Genomic DNA, 15,816 nt, shown 5'->3' with positions numbered 1-15,816 from the left:
TCGCAGAAGATATGAAATTCAGTGAAGACTGGCTTAGGAGCTTTAAGAGTAGACATGGTATAAGACAATTAACAATGTCAGGTGAACAACGGTCTGCTGATACACACGCAGCATCAAATTATTGTGACAAATTCAAGACGATAATTGCCGATTATGGTTTATGGATTATTGTTTGAAAGTAGCGTAAATTGGAAGTGCTTACCTACAAAAACATTAGCCGGATCCAAGGAGAAGAAAATAAAAGGATTCAAATTAAATAAAGAAAGACTAACAGTGATGGTATGCGCTAATGCTTCTGGAACTCATAAACTTAAGCTTCTTGTCATCGGCAAATCAAAGTGTCCCCGAGCATTGAAAGGAGTTTCACCTTTGCCAGTATCCTATTATTCTTCACGAAATGGATGGATGAATCAACAGTTGTTTAAAAAATGGTTTTTGCAAGAATTTGTGCCAGTTGTCCAGAGGCGTTTTCTTGAATTAGGTAAACCTGATTCAAAGTGCTTGCTTCTGTTGGACAATTGTAGAGCACATCCTCCTGAGTCAGAACTAGTGTCATCTTGCGGGAATATTTTTGTGTGCTACTTACCATATAATGTGCCTTCTCTCATCCAACCAAGGGATTATTTGGAACTTAAAATGTTTCTACAGAAATGATTTCATGATGAATATGATAAATAGTACTGTGAGTATAAGTGATTTTCAGCGCCATTTAGTATCAAAGATGCCATATTTTCTCTCACAAGTGCATGGAATCAAGTTCGAGCAAGCACATTAACAAAAGCATGGGGTAATTTCTGAACTGAAAGAATCAGAGAATACATCTGGTCTAGAAAAAATTCTTGAAACCAAACGGTTACCGACCAACCATGCTATTCTTAAATCACTTAATGCAAATGATGTTGAAATGTGGGTGCAACAAGATGAGGAAACTACTGATCAATATCCTGAAGGCAGTAATGGTGATGAAAATAACGACAGTTCCCATTCTCTTGACCTTAATGTAAATAACCAAGAACACTCTGATGAAGCAATATCATGGGATGATGCAGAAAAGTCTATGGAGACGGTTATAAAATTTCTAGAAAAAAGTCTTTACTTTAGTGACAACTATGTTTTGCAAGCATTGTCACTCCGAAGAGATATAATCATAAAGAAGCTACAGAACCAAGAAATTGTAGATTTTCGTGATCGCTTACTGAATACAATGGGAGCACCCGAGAACTCAATCGATGAAAATAGAAACTGCAATGAGACTCATTCAATGAATAAATAAAAAAACTGTATTTTACATAAATGTATGATTTCTGTAGATGATAACTTAGGTAATAAATACCTAACAAGTAAGAGTAGTTTTAATTTATTTTCAATGTTTTTGTTCCTGGTAATAATATTTAACAATTCTTACTTGCAATATATCATAAACTCAACTTAATATATACTTGAAGTATCATATAGTAATGAATTTAATTTATTATTTCTTAATTCTTAGAAAATTAAAGTTAACTGCAGCACATTTTTTTATCACAAAACTTGAACAGCATCCTCTCATTTGAACGAAGCTGATGTTCAAATTATAGGAGTTATACTGAGTGTATATATATATATATATATATATATATATATATGTATATATATATATATATATATATAAGGCACTTTGTCTATGTGTGTTTTTGTGTGTGAGTTCATTCCATATGCACTCTGAAATGGCTACACCAATTATTTTTGAAATTTCGCACAAGTATAATTCATGTGGCTGGGAGTGTTTTTAGATAGGTTTTATATCGGAATACCTCCAATATGATAATTTTCTTTTACCCAGGAGAGTTACTTGGTTGGGAAACGTCGTGGGAATGGCAACCAGCTCCCCAGGGAAATAAACAATATCAATCGATATCAAACGATAGAAACATCAATGAGTCAATATGGCATCGACTATAACTGGCTGGCATGAGTCTCGTCTTAATGTCAGGGTTTTATCATCATTGTTGATAACAAGAACCATTGGGCTGAAATTGAACGCTGCATAGAATAAGCAAACAAGACATCTTTTTTTTTTTTTTTTTTTAATGAAAATTAAATTATTTTATTTTTAAACAATTAAAGGAAGCGTTTAACGTCGAAACTCATTCTCGACCGTCCGTTGTCGACCAGTGCAAAACTAGCAAATGCATTGCTAGCATGCAGACATCTGCCTTGCACAAGATCCAAGCTTCGACTGTTTAAAAAAAATATTTATAATTCAATTCTCCTCTCTTTTTTCATTGAGAGAGAGAGAGAGAGAGAGAGAGAGAAATATACATGACACTTGAACATTATTTACCTTTTATAGGCCTTTTAGGTTCGAACTTTTGAATTCTAGGGTCTGATCATTTACATTTGGTTGTATATTATAAACAACTGTCATTTTTGGCTCAAATCATACCTAACTGACAACAGTTACTGAAGTCGTCATGTTGTTTTTTTTTCAGTAATAACCAGTGTTGTGGAGTTGGATGGTAAAAGTCTGACTCCGATTCCTAGAATTCTTAGGTTGCCGACTCCAACTCCTTTGATATCTTCAACTCCTTGACCCCTATGTGAAAATCTATTCTGCAGATTCATATACCAGCCTCCCATACCTATTCAACATTTTATAAATACTTTTCATGCATATTATTTTTTACGTTTACATTTACTTGTATGCTAAACATACTCACATATACACTCAACCAGCTTTAAATTATCAGCTAACACAGGGTTAAAAAAATTTACAATGAAATTTTATTATACTATCAGTTCAAAAAGGAATACAATATTTAGGGATAGGGAAACCTCTTTAGGCCATGGCATTTCGAAGCCAAACGCTTTTCATCATCAGAAGGGATGTAAAGACATATTATACAGAGAAGAAATTTTTTAAAAGATAATACTGCTTTTATGGAAAGAGGATCAAAGAAAAACAAGAAAAAGTTATAAAGGACTATAGTAGCATGGGTTGCTTCTTATTGATTTACGCCCATCTTTCTTGGATAAAATTGTAATTCCAGATCAATCCCTGACTAATCCAACTGCAAAATTCCATTTGATTCAGGAACTGGATAACTTTCGGATTACAATCCGATTGTTATCTGATGTAATCCACAGTGATCTCGCTAAAAGACAGAATTTTCATTGATCCTGTGTGACATCACAACCGAAATGAAAACACCTGTCCAGACAGGATTTGCAGGGATCTGATGGACCAAAATATATTGAACTAGAAGCATTACAGTAAAAAATATGATATATCTCCAGAAATAAAAGCAAAACTATGCAAAAACTGCTAAATTGTGCAACTTGTAAAACCAAACCGAAAAACCATCTATAAAAATAAATTTATTGGACTGAAGGAGTCGGATAAAAAAATTCCGACTGACTCCTAGAAATCTGACTCCGACTAAAACCTCTGACTCCTCCAACTCCGACTTCCTGATAATAACTTAAAACTATATCCGATGGTGAGGCCCCACTTTGCGGGCCTTAGGGAGTGTGGAGCCACCCTTTAATTGCCATTGCTCCCAGGTCCACTCTGACCCGGATTAGTAGTACCTGTTAGGGTCCCAACTATGGGTTAAATAGAATCTGACTTAAAAAATATATACTCCATTAAAAATCCTTCCTCAAAATAACTAGATTCGGCATTAAATAACCTGAAAAAGGTTGATATGCCGTAAAATAAAAGCAACCAAACAACCAACCAATCCTGATAATAATACCTTTCTTTTTCGCCTCTCCACGAGCACAGTCAGGCACAAGTTAGCTATAAGGTTTATTAATGTAGAAGGCCCAGCTCCCCGCAAAAGGGAAATTCTTGATTGTACCGCACCAACAAGTATCAATAAGCGAAAAAGTTTGATTAAAGAAAAAAAAAAAAAAGTCAGATTTTAACTAAAGTTAATATCTTCACATAATTTTATAAAATCAACAGTAGGTTCTCTACAGTGCAATGTAGACTATAATATATTGTAGATTGTCACTGCGAGGAGGCATGTAAAGTTTCATCTGGTTGCACCATGGCTAGTTCCGGACGAGAGCCGGCAATCAATCAATTTGATTTTTTTTTCTTCTTTTTTTTACAAGATAGTCACCACTTATCAAGGCCCAGAAGCCACTCGGGAATAAGGGTTATTGCGTGTACAGTACGTTGGTATTGAAGATTTGATAAATTGTCTTAAGGGGGCGGTTCATCAGGAATTTGTTTATGTTGGACTTGAAGACATCCAGGTTGTAGTCTGGTGGGAAACAGGCAAACGGAACAGAGTTCCACAGGCGTGCACGTCTTAGAAAGAAACTTTGTACATGGAATCTACGTTTTGGTTTTGGCACAGATAAAGAGTGGGGAAAAGTTTTGACAGTGGTTTCAGCTAGACGAGTGTTTATTTGATTGAAAAATGAGCGGTTTTGCTGATTTGAATCATAATAAAAGTATTTGAAGTGGAACATTAGTTGATCTTCATTCAATCTTGAACAACATTGGATCTCACTGTTAGTATTTAACATTTCCAAATCTCTGAAATGAGATTAATTAATGATTAATGATTTTCAAAAAACTTGTGTGTTTTTATGTGATGATGCATGTGTTGCTGTTGACATCTGATGCTAATAAACTTTTCTTTCTGTTTATTCAACAGGAAAAAATCCGATTAAAATTCAAAATCACATATGTCAAGAACTCCGATACGGTCTCTGATGTTGGTGAAATAGATGACTTCGCCACAAATTGATTGGCACTACAAATTGCTGTATGACTTCAATCGTGAAATGGACATTTAGAATTTTCCGGATGTATTTGGGTGGGATCTGATGGAAAGAACCAATTGAAGAGGGTGATGATGATGATGATGATGATGTGTGGCCTCAGTTCCCTCTCGCTCATAAAGTAGAGTGTCCGCCAACAACTTCACCACTAGACTTCTCTTTCTCTCCTTTCTCCCCTTGATATACCAGAAAGCACCAGTTCTTCTCATCGACTATCATCATCACTATTGTGTCCTTGCCATAACATTCTAAGTTTTATTTTAAATTGGTGCAAAAATGTTTCAATATGTACATATATCAGACAACCTTGACCCGTCACAATCTTCGCGTAATTACCTGAAAATTCTTCTGGCTTGTTTAGTTCAGCCCCCGCCCCCTGCTCAAAACTGCCTTCATTTTCTGTCTCCTGTTCCTCTTGTGTCCCCATTCTCTTATTTTCGTTCCCTCCTTATTATCTTCCTGTCTCCTTCTTCTCTTTCTCCCCTTGTTTCTCCTCCCCCTTGTTTCTCCTCCTCTCCCCCTTGTTTCTCCTCCTCTCCCCCTTGTTTCTCCTCCTCTCCCCCTTGTTTCTCCTCCTCTCCCCCTTGTTTCTCCTCCTCTCCCCCTTGTTTCTCCTCCTCTCCCCCTTGTTTCTCCTCCTCTCCCCCTTGTTTCTCCTCCTCTCCCTCTTGTTTCTCCTCTGTCTCCCCCGACTTTCCCTTTTCCAGTCTCCCCCGACTTTCCCTTTTCCAGTCTCCCCCGACTTTCCCTTTTCCAGTCTCCCCCGTCTTTCCCTCTTCCAGTCTCCCCCCCTCTTTCCCTCTTCCAGTCTCCCCCCTCTTTCCCTCTTCCAGTCTCCCCCCTCTTTCCCTCTTCCTGTCTCCCCCTTTTTTCCTCTTCCTGTCTCTACCTTTTTTCCTCTTCCTGTCTCTACCTTTTTTCCTCTTCCTGTCTCCCCCTTTTTTCCTCTTCCTGTCTCCCCCTTTTTTCCTCTTCCTGTCTCCCCCTTTTTTTCCTCTTCCTGTCTCCCCCTTTTTTCCTCTTCCTGTCTCCCCCTTTTTTTCCTCTTCCTGTCTTCTCCTTTTCCTCTTTTCCTGTATATGTCTTCTCCTCCTTTCCCTCCTCCCCTTCTTCCACTTCCTGTTTTCTCCTCCTCGTTCCCCTCTACCTGTTCCCTTCTCCTTCCCTCCCCTCCTTCCCCTCTTCCTGTCTTCACCTTCTTCCTCTCTTTTTGTCTTTTCCACCTTCCCTTCTTCCTCTGTATTTCTCCTCCCCCTCTTCCTGTCTTCTCTTCCTTTCCTTTTTGTGTCTTCCTTCTTCCCCTCTTTCTGTTTAATTCTTCTTCCCTTCTTCCTGTCTCCTCCTTCCACTCTTCCTGTCTCCTCCTCCTCCCCCCACCCCCTCCTCTTGTCTCCTTTTTCTCTTTTTGTTCCTCTCGCCTTTGTCCTTTTCCTCTTTTCTCTTCACGTCTCTAAAAAAATTAAAATGACAAAGTAAGAATAAAACAAACAAACTAAATTCCACGTAACTGCTGCTTCTTTGCCTTTCCTTTTCTGTTCCCCAGATCTCCTTTCACCACCAGATAACAAAACTCCGCACCTGCCTTAAATTCAAATGACTGCAGCACCTTTTTCCCTCCCCTCCCTCTCTTCCGGTCACTCGCATCACAGTCATCACTATCAGGCCTTATTGACTCTGGCCACTCCACCCTCCTCTTGTTCACTCTGCCATTTTTGTCCATGACAAGGTGAAGTCAATGACAGGGGGAGGAGGGGGGATCAATGCTTCCCCTCCTTCCCATACAGACACTCACAATTAAAAAAAAAAAAAAAAAAAAAAAAATATTATTCGGTTCCTCTGTTGCAGAATAAAAGAAGTATTGGTTTCTTTGGATTTTGACAAGTGGAAACCAAAAGTAAACAAAACAAAAAGAAATGGTCAGAATACCCAGCGAGATCGCAGCACCTCCCCCTATTATTAATATTATTATTATTTACTCTGACTGCGAGGAAGCAAAAAAAAAAAAAAAGAAAAATCTCGAAAGAACTCATAACACGGTCAATAAAAGATTTTTTTAGTAAAGTTGTACTCGATTATTATTATTATTTATTATTTTTTTAATTTTACATTTTACTTGCGTGAACGTCTCAACTAGTGATGGGATGATTGATCTGAATCGGAAAGTTTTAGGGAATCAGAAAAAATGTTGGTTTTGATTTCCGATTCGAAAAACGATTAAGAAAAATTATGTTTTGTCTTTTACCTAATTTTCTATTCCTGGTCGAAAGGCTGGAATAAATATTGTATTGATTTGCAATGAACGATAAAACTAAAATCGGTTCACGTGTACGGACAGCAACACCTCTCCTATATATTTTTTTTATTTTCGTTTCTTTTCAATTTTTTCAGCAGATTATTATTGAATGAACACTAATCTACCAGATTATCAAAAAAAAAAAAAAAATGAAAAAATAGTCAATATTTAAATTTTTGTAGGGAATGCTCAGTTTCTAATGCAGTGTTCTAGAAAATCAGTATGATCTGGTAGGTTAGTGTCCATTCGATAATAATCTTCTGAAAAAATTGAAAAAGAAAAAGATGAATCTAAAATAAACACATAGAAGAGGGTACTTCTTGTACACATGCACCCTAAAATCTTTAGATCACCCCCTCACAAGTGTATTTTTATGTTTGTAAAAATTTGTGCACGTATTAGATGTGTTTTTAGAATAATCCAGACATTAAAAGAAAACTAAAAACAAATTATAGTTAAGTATTTAAAATTTTTTAAATAATTAGAGTTGTATCGTAATCTGGGATTTAGAACAAAATCCGTAATTGTTTTGGAGCCTGGAATTTTTTTTTTTTACTCAAGGTAGTCAATACTTAGGCAGCTTGATGATAACGGTTAACGAGTGTATGGTGGGCACCGAGACAAATACATAACAATTTTTAGTAGTGGAAAATGAGTGTAATTCATTATTTAAGAGGACTGCTCAACAAGAACTTGTTTACATTGGACTTGAAGACAACCATAATACAATCAGCTGGAAAAAAAGGCCAGCGGAACAGTTCCATAGGCATACAGTTCTAGTAAAGGAGTTTTGCTTATGAAGTCTGTGTTTAGATTTAGGCATAAATAGAGAGTGGGAGAAATTGTTGAGAGTGGTTGTTTCGAAAGAATCAGTACTTGTATCAGAATTTGGAAGAAATATTGGAATCGTCGCATTACTACTCCTCTCTAGATTGCAAAGTCGATTTTAAACTTTGTCAAGGCAAGAAAGACAGATTTGAACGGCACTTCCGCAGATGTGACAGCAATCACTCTAAATTATGACATATCAAGAGGAAAACTTGTCTTGATTTATATTTATTAGTGTTGAGATGATCAATCTGAATCAGGAATCAGAAAAATCAGAACTTTTTAGGGTATCAGAATCTGAAAAATTTTGTGGCTATTTCCTATGCCAAAAACGATTCTTGTAATTGTTTCTTGTTTGTTTTTAACTTAATCTTCCATTCCTGTTACTAAAGATTAATATTTATTCATTTTAAACAATCAGTGAAACTGAAATCTATATATCATAATGATGTTTTATATATGATGTAAATTTACTGCCAAGGTGATAGTTATGTTTCCAATTAAGTTTGTTTTAGAAATTTAAAAAGAATTCATAATTGTATCGAAATCGGTGGGAGGAGAATTGGGAATTGTCTCGCCACTAATTTCAACTGCGTGTCCATTTCTGTTCAATTTGGTACTTCACAGATGTGGAATAAGTTTCAACTTATGATAACACTAGCTGTACAGACCTGGCGTTGCCAGGTAAAAATAACATATTGCCGAGAGGAGGGTTGGATCACATACACCAAATATCCTAAGTTCTTATAATTTTCCTTAAAGTTGACCATATTTTATATTTTTGGAAGCATACAACATCGTCATCTTCATATACAAAATTACAAACAAGGAAATAAAATCTGATAGCTTAAAGGGAAATAACTCATAGGTTAAATGAAAACTAACTTTCGTTTTTAAATGCAGCAGAGGTTGATTATTATAATAATTAAAAATAAGTTAAATTAAAAATAAATTAAATAAATAAACTTTACATAATATTTCTAAATAGAATACTTAAAACAATTCTATTACTAATTTCCATTAAAAATTTAGTGCTAATTATTAAAACAGATTATCTGTAATGTTATATGCAAATGAGATAACCTCTTGAATTTTGATTCTTTTTGAATAAATAGTGTGTGTGTATATATATATATATATATATATATATATATATAAAGCTGAACATCTGTGTGTGTCTGATCACGAATAGGCTCCTATATGGTTTACTATTTTAAAAAACTGATTACATATAATGATAGAAGATGTATCGAGGATCAGGAATGGGTATGTTTGATCTGGCAGAACAGTGGTTCATAAAAATTGTGGGGTCTGCGTTTGTGTCTGGCCCCCAAAGTATGGAAATAAAAAAATGAAAAAAAAAAAACGTTTACAAGGGTTTTTGATATAGATGTACATAAGAATACTTTGATAAGTATGTTTCAACTTAAATAGGGATTGTGGGGGCTGCGTTCGCACCTGTACTGCATGGAAATATGGCACAAACTTTAACAAAGACTTTTCATATCTATTTGCGTAAGTATACTTTGATAATTATGTTTCAGTTTGAAGAAATATGGTATAATAAAATTATTGGGTGTTCGTTCGCGCCTGACCTCCATAGAATGTAAATATGTCACAAAGTTTAACAAGGTTTTTTAAAAGGGGCGAGGGTCCACAATAACACCTTAACTTTAATCTTAATTCACATTAGCTTTTATTTATTTTTTTGAGTTGAATCATATTGTGTCGAATAAATTCACCTCATAAATTCACATTCTTATTAAAATGAAAGCCAAAAACAAAAGTCGTAACTTTAGATAATTCTCAACACAAATTGTCATGACTCTGTTTTTTTCCTTCTCCACTTGCACGTGGCACTCTTTCAAAAATAGATAAATAATAAAAAATAAGAATGTTACTTGTTATCATGTCAAAAGAAGGAAAAAATCCTGCTCACGTGATTACGTGTCTTTTTAAAAACATTTACATAACCTTTTTATTTTTATTTATATATCTGTTTAAGCTTTTTTTTGTCAGTGTACTAGAAGGAATTCAGTGGATTACAACTCTTTCTTTGTGTTCTTTACATTAAAATAGTACAACCCTGAATCCGACAGCGCAATACTGCACCGTTCAATACTATAAAACTGAAACGAAGCTGTTCTGCTTGAAAAGGGCGCTATTTTCTTCTTATTTATATTTATATCAATTCTTTGCTTTAAAAAACTAAAGTAATTACGTGTTTACTTTTTTAATATCCCATTTTGCTGTTTCAAATTATTTTACAAAAGTAAGTAAAGCTTCATTATTTTTCAAAACTTTTAGTTTCTTTGTTTTTCGATATTTCGTCGATATTATTTAGTAATAATGTTTAGCAGAAAAGCCAACAAACGACTACCCGAAAAAAATAAATATACAAGAAATAAATGTTACCATAGTCAATAAAAGTTCAGTTCATGTTTTTTTTTGTTTTGAAATAGATTTTAACGCTCTTTACTTGAAATGATTTCAGCGAACCGAAATTAAAAACGAAATTTGAGGCGATAACTACTTAAATGAATTTTTATATAAACTACACATGCCATAATCAAATATTCCTCAAGCACAAAATAACGGAAAACATTAAAATATGTTTATAAATATTCCTTACGTTGACAGAACTCTCTTAAATTGTTAACACAGAATGCTCAGGTGCCCCTCTTCCAAATTGAAAACGAGGCTCTCCATTTCAAAGTCGCTGCCATTTTGATTTTTTTAAAACCAGTTCGTGAATCAAAAAAAAAAAAAATTTTTTTTTACAAACTACTTAAAAATACAAACCAATGAACTTTTCTACCATAAAAGTAACTTTTATTGACTATGGTAACATTTATTTCTTGTATATTTATATTATTATATATATAACATTTTCTCTTTGTAAGGAAACGTCATTTTGTTGGTCACTCTTGGCTACGAATGGAAACAAAGTTGATATAAAAAAAAATATATTTTTGTGAAATTTCTTTACTTTTATCATATTTTGCGTAGGGTAAAATTTTTGAGTGTCAAAACCTATCTCTTTACAAACCCCTCCTTTTCATAACCTATCATACATTCATCAATCACAGTCCATTTTCTGTAGGCTGTTTTTGAACCCAGTCAACGGCGGGTACTTCTGCTAGTGTGTATATATATATATATATCATGCAGCCATAAAAGTATATAAAAGTCCGTTTTCAGTATTAAAATCTATTTGTGAAACAGTGTACGTTTGTATATATTAACCAAATTGTGAAAAACAGACATGGAATACAAATTTGTAACAAGTTATGGAGGTCATCAGTTTTATAGAAATAGTAGAAACTAGGTTGTTTAGTTGTAAATGGTTGTTTTGCTTTGGCATAATCCTGTTTGGGGTTATTTAATGCTGAATCCACTACTGTTACTAAAAGTTTTTATGCTTCAAGTTCATTACATTTTCAAATATTTAATCATGGAATTTGGTTTGATTGTTTTGTTTTATAGCATATCAACGTTTTTAGGATTATTTAATGCCGAATCCTATAATTTTGTGAGGAGGTTTTGTGCTACAAATTCATTATATTTTCAAATATTTGTTCATGGTGTTTAATTGCGTTGTTTTGTAGCAGAAAATTGTTGTTTTTGTTTTGGCTTTGCAGAGCATGATTGAGTTTTACATAAAGAAAATAAAAAAAAAAGCATTAACAGCAATGTGTGATGTTTAGTCAGGAAGCCAGTATCTTCGGACATCCTAATCTGGTAGCACCATGTCTGGGTGTACAATTAAACCAACAGTTGAATTTTGAATAAAAAAAGAAAGTAATACTTTGTAAAGGAATTGTGTCGCAGCATAAACCAGTTATTTGTGACGGTAAGTTGAAGAGATTTAGATGGTTATATTGGAAAGATCTGTGGTGGTTTTGAGTTACCATGGAGGAAATAGATAAATAAATAGATAAATAGTGATAGTATGGAAAGAAAAGAATTTTAGAATTTGGTTGGAAATACTGTTATTAATAAAAAGGAAATCCATTTCATTAGAAGTTTCAAAAAATTACTTTATCCAACTCTGACTATTTCTCAGATAGATGCCATGTTTGTCATCCGCAACAAATGTAAATTAAAAAGTATTTTTATTATCAGCAGCAACATTAATCGAAAGGCACTAATACAATATTTTATTTTATCACCTTATTATATAAAAGGAACTTTGTTTATGAATTTTGTTCCGTACGGACTCGAAAACGGCTGGGCTGATTTTTATGAAATTTCACATAAAGATACTTTATGTGCCTGGCAGAATTCTTCGATAGGTTTTGTATCTGAATATCTTTGAAAAGTATTGATAATCAAAAAAAATCTGATGAAACGAGGAACAGTTGATTTTAACCAAAGTTAACACCTTACACAGCCTAACATCACAAGTGCATTTGAGAATTTTTATTACCACACAAGCTGAAAGGCCCAGCATATAAAATCAACAGGTTTTTTGATGTGACAGGGGTGCATTTAAAATGAATGTTTCTGTTTAGAGAACAATTGAAGCATGATACTTGACTATTGCATTTTAAACTTTAATTCAAGCCATCTCCAATGACGGATTTTCACCATATCGTTTTGAAGCTCGGCCCTTTGGACAGCAAATATCGAAAACTTGTCTAAAAACATTAATTCTTTCACCGTCAACTAGGCACTTTTCTACAGGGAAGGGTCACTTTTTTCGCCAATATTTTCAAGTCATCCCTCTTTTTGATTGACTAGCCTTAATTTAAACCTTTGCCACTTCCGATTTGGTGATGTTCGCAACAGCAAAGATGTCACTTTTTTTTTCACATTCTTTTCCTCCTTCACGGTACGGGTTCGAGCCTACCTGCCCACTACTATACCTTTTCTTTTTTTTTTCCTCAACACAAACCTTCAAACAGGCTAGTCTAATATATAAAAGACAAAATGGGCGTGAGTGTTTGTGTATGTCCACGAAAGGCTTTTTGTATTGGGATTCTCACGTCGGTTACTTCCCAGATAGTGAGATCTCAGATTCGCAAACGGGCATTGTCTCCATTTTTTTTTTTTTTTTTTTTTTTTTTTTGTAAAAATGATATGTGATTGATTTTCACATATCAAGGCCCAGAGGCCACTCGAGGAGAAGAGCTAATGCCTGTATGGTAGTCATTGTGACAATAGCATAGCAATCGTTAGTGATAGAAAGTTGGTATAATTAAATTATTTAAGAGGAAGGTTCAATAAGAACTTGTTTATGTTTGACTTGAAGACGACAATATTGTAGTCAGTTGGAAAGCAGACCAGCGGAACAGTGTTCCACAGGCGGGCAGTTCTAGGAAAAAAAATTTTGTTCATGGAATCCACATTTAAGTTTACGCACCGATGGAGAGTGGGGGAAATTTTTGATAGTGGTTTTCGCTAGACGGGTGCTTTTTGTGAAAGATTGTAGGAGAGTACCATAGATTGGAGCTAAAAACATATCGGGTTTTCCCCGAGAGGAGAGGTATGCAGCAATACCAAAATGAGGATCAGTGGTTATGGTGTTGGAAACCATTCAGAAAGGGGAAAGTTCCTTTGTTCATTTTGTGGGAAGAGAATTGGGAGCAACTTTATTGTTTACGACACTTGCAAGCATTACGTCTATACAGAATGCAGTGAACTTTTCTAAAATTTTTTTTACAAAGGGGTTACAGAGGCCACTTGAGGATAAGGGTTAATGTGTGTATTGTGGCTATTGGGACAGTTGCGTAATAATCATTTGTAGCAGTAATTTGGTATAATTACAAGGACAGTTAACACTCCAAATATACTCACTGACCTGTCTCACAACGCAGGTGCACACCTTGTCAATGGAAGCCATTGGGTTTGATCTATGTCACCAGTAACCTTTGTTAACCTCTTTGCACTCACCTTGACACAAATAAGTTGTGTTCAACTCAGTACTGCGTTAACTGAATAATTGACAGACTACAGTTGGAGCACAGGAAAGAGTTGACGTATATAACATGCAAGAGTAAAGGTAGGAAACTCTTGCCATTACCAACCAGCAGAGCATTACCGCTTTCAATCAAGGAAATAGTCTGTCATGCATGTGTCCACAGTGTGATGATGTCTGGAGGTGAAATCAGGCCAGTAAGGTAGTGATAGGACGATTCCAACATTTTTCCTGATTCTGATACAATTACCGATTCTGATTTGAAATGAATTTCTAAATATTTAACTATAGAGATTTTATTTTTCCCTGATTACTGTAAAAACACATGTCAAATGTGCAGATGTTTTTAAATGTAAAAATAAACACTTGTGGAGGATGATATATAGATGTTAGTTTCACTCATAGTTTAAAAATCAATAAATATTTATTTTTTATCATTAGTACCAGAAGTGGATAATTTTGTTTTAAACAGAATCAAATAATAATAAAAAAAAGAATCGTTTTTGGCATCAGAAATATGCACACATTTTTCTGATTCCAATACTCCAAAAAGTTCCAATTTTTCTGATTCTGATTAATCGTCCCAACAACTAAGGGTTGAGGATATGTGTTGCATGGTAAAAAAAAAATGATATGAAAATGATAATATTGATGTGTTGTGAAACTAAAACGCAAGACAAGAACAGTAGTTTGAATAATCCAAATAATACGAATTATAAACCACACCTCTCCTGAATCGGCACTGCTTGAATCCAGTGGCATGAAGATGTGCTAGATGACTGGAAACAATGTCTAGATAAGCAGAAAGCACATACAGCACCTGGGATTCCTAAATGGTCACCCATTTTAGTACTGGCCAGGTTCAACGTTGCTTAACTCTGGTGATTAAACGAGGTCCGGTGTGTCAATGTGATTATGCTGTGTATAAGTTAATTAACAACTTGATGGCTATTTCGAACACTGAAATATTGCTTATGATGTAGAGCAGGGTTATCTGGTGTCACCCGGGAGTCTTTATCTTGTTAGCTTATTTATTTTTATGAAATCTTTTTTTTGAAAATATCAAAAAGAAAAGAAAGAATTTTTGAGATGAGGATTCGTAATTTGGATTATTCGGACTACTGTTCTCATCTTGAGTGCTATTTTCACATTTTGGTTGATGTAACCTCTGATATTCTTCAGGTGTCTCCAAGGACCCGTGATGTAAAGCTCACAGTACTCAGTAAAATTCAGTTGTAAGTTACACTCTTCTGGAGGTTGAAGGTTAAATTCTCAGTGTAGATGATACTCAGAATATGATTGTGAATTACTTAGGACTTCTACCTGTTCATGGCTGATGGAACAAGAACATGCTACCGCCCCGTACAAAGTTCCATTCCGTCCAAATGGCCAAGGTCGACAGAAAAATTCCTGAGTTTGACAAGATACATCTGAAGAAGATCAGAGGTTACATTGACTGGAATGTTGTTAAAATGATACTCAAGATGAGAACAGTAGTCTGATGAATCCAAATAATATGAACATCGGTACCGTCGGTTTTAAATTCAAACAAATGAGGTTCTTTTCTTTTTATGTGATCATTTCCAGTTAAGAACACAGGTCGTTTGAAATATTGAATAATAATAATAATAATGATAGTAGTAGTAATAATAATAATAATAAAATATTCAAAACAACATCGTTTTATGCTTCAGTCATCACTCCTCTACTAGTATCAAACTATGTATCGCAAGAAGCATACGTGAAATACTAATATCTCTCTTTTACGCACACACGCACTCTGTGTGCGTCTCTTTCTCTTTTTCATCTCTATATTTCTTTCTTTTTTACTTCCTTTCACAACCCCCCCCCAACTATTTTAAAAAAGAAAATAAGAAATTGATAAAAGAATTTTTTTTTTTTGAATTGAAAACCATGTTTAACTTCAGAAGAGTTTCCGATGAGTAGCCAATCTGTATAAGTCCTGGAAATGAAAAAGAGTTTTTGGTAGTTAAAA

At 34.5% G+C, this 15,816-nt stretch overlaps 1 protein-coding gene across 2 annotated transcripts in view; it reads left to right on the top strand.

Annotated features, from left to right (window-relative positions):
• Positions 1 to 4,920, top strand: part of LOC145252616 (ADP-ribosylation factor-binding protein GGA1-like) — a 139,745-nt gene extending 134,825 nt beyond the window's left edge. For both annotated transcript variants that reach the window (XM_080112332.1, XM_080112331.1), the window contains one exon: positions 4,653 to 4,920. In XM_080112332.1, the coding sequence (XP_079968458.1) occupies positions 4,653 to 4,745 (93 nt within the window). In that variant the 3' untranslated portion in view covers positions 4,746 to 4,920. The remainder of the gene's footprint in view (positions 1 to 4,652) is intronic.
• The last annotated feature ends 10,896 nt before the right edge of the window (positions 4,921 to 15,816 follow it).

Source organism: Euprymna scolopes, chromosome 29 (genome assembly GCF_053919585.1).
Source record: "Euprymna scolopes isolate OS-2025 chromosome 29, ASM5391958v1, whole genome shotgun sequence".
In the NCBI taxonomy this organism is placed as follows: domain Eukaryota; kingdom Metazoa; phylum Mollusca; class Cephalopoda; order Sepiida; family Sepiolidae; genus Euprymna; species Euprymna scolopes.
This window is presented reverse-complemented; position numbering and strand designations above follow the sequence as displayed.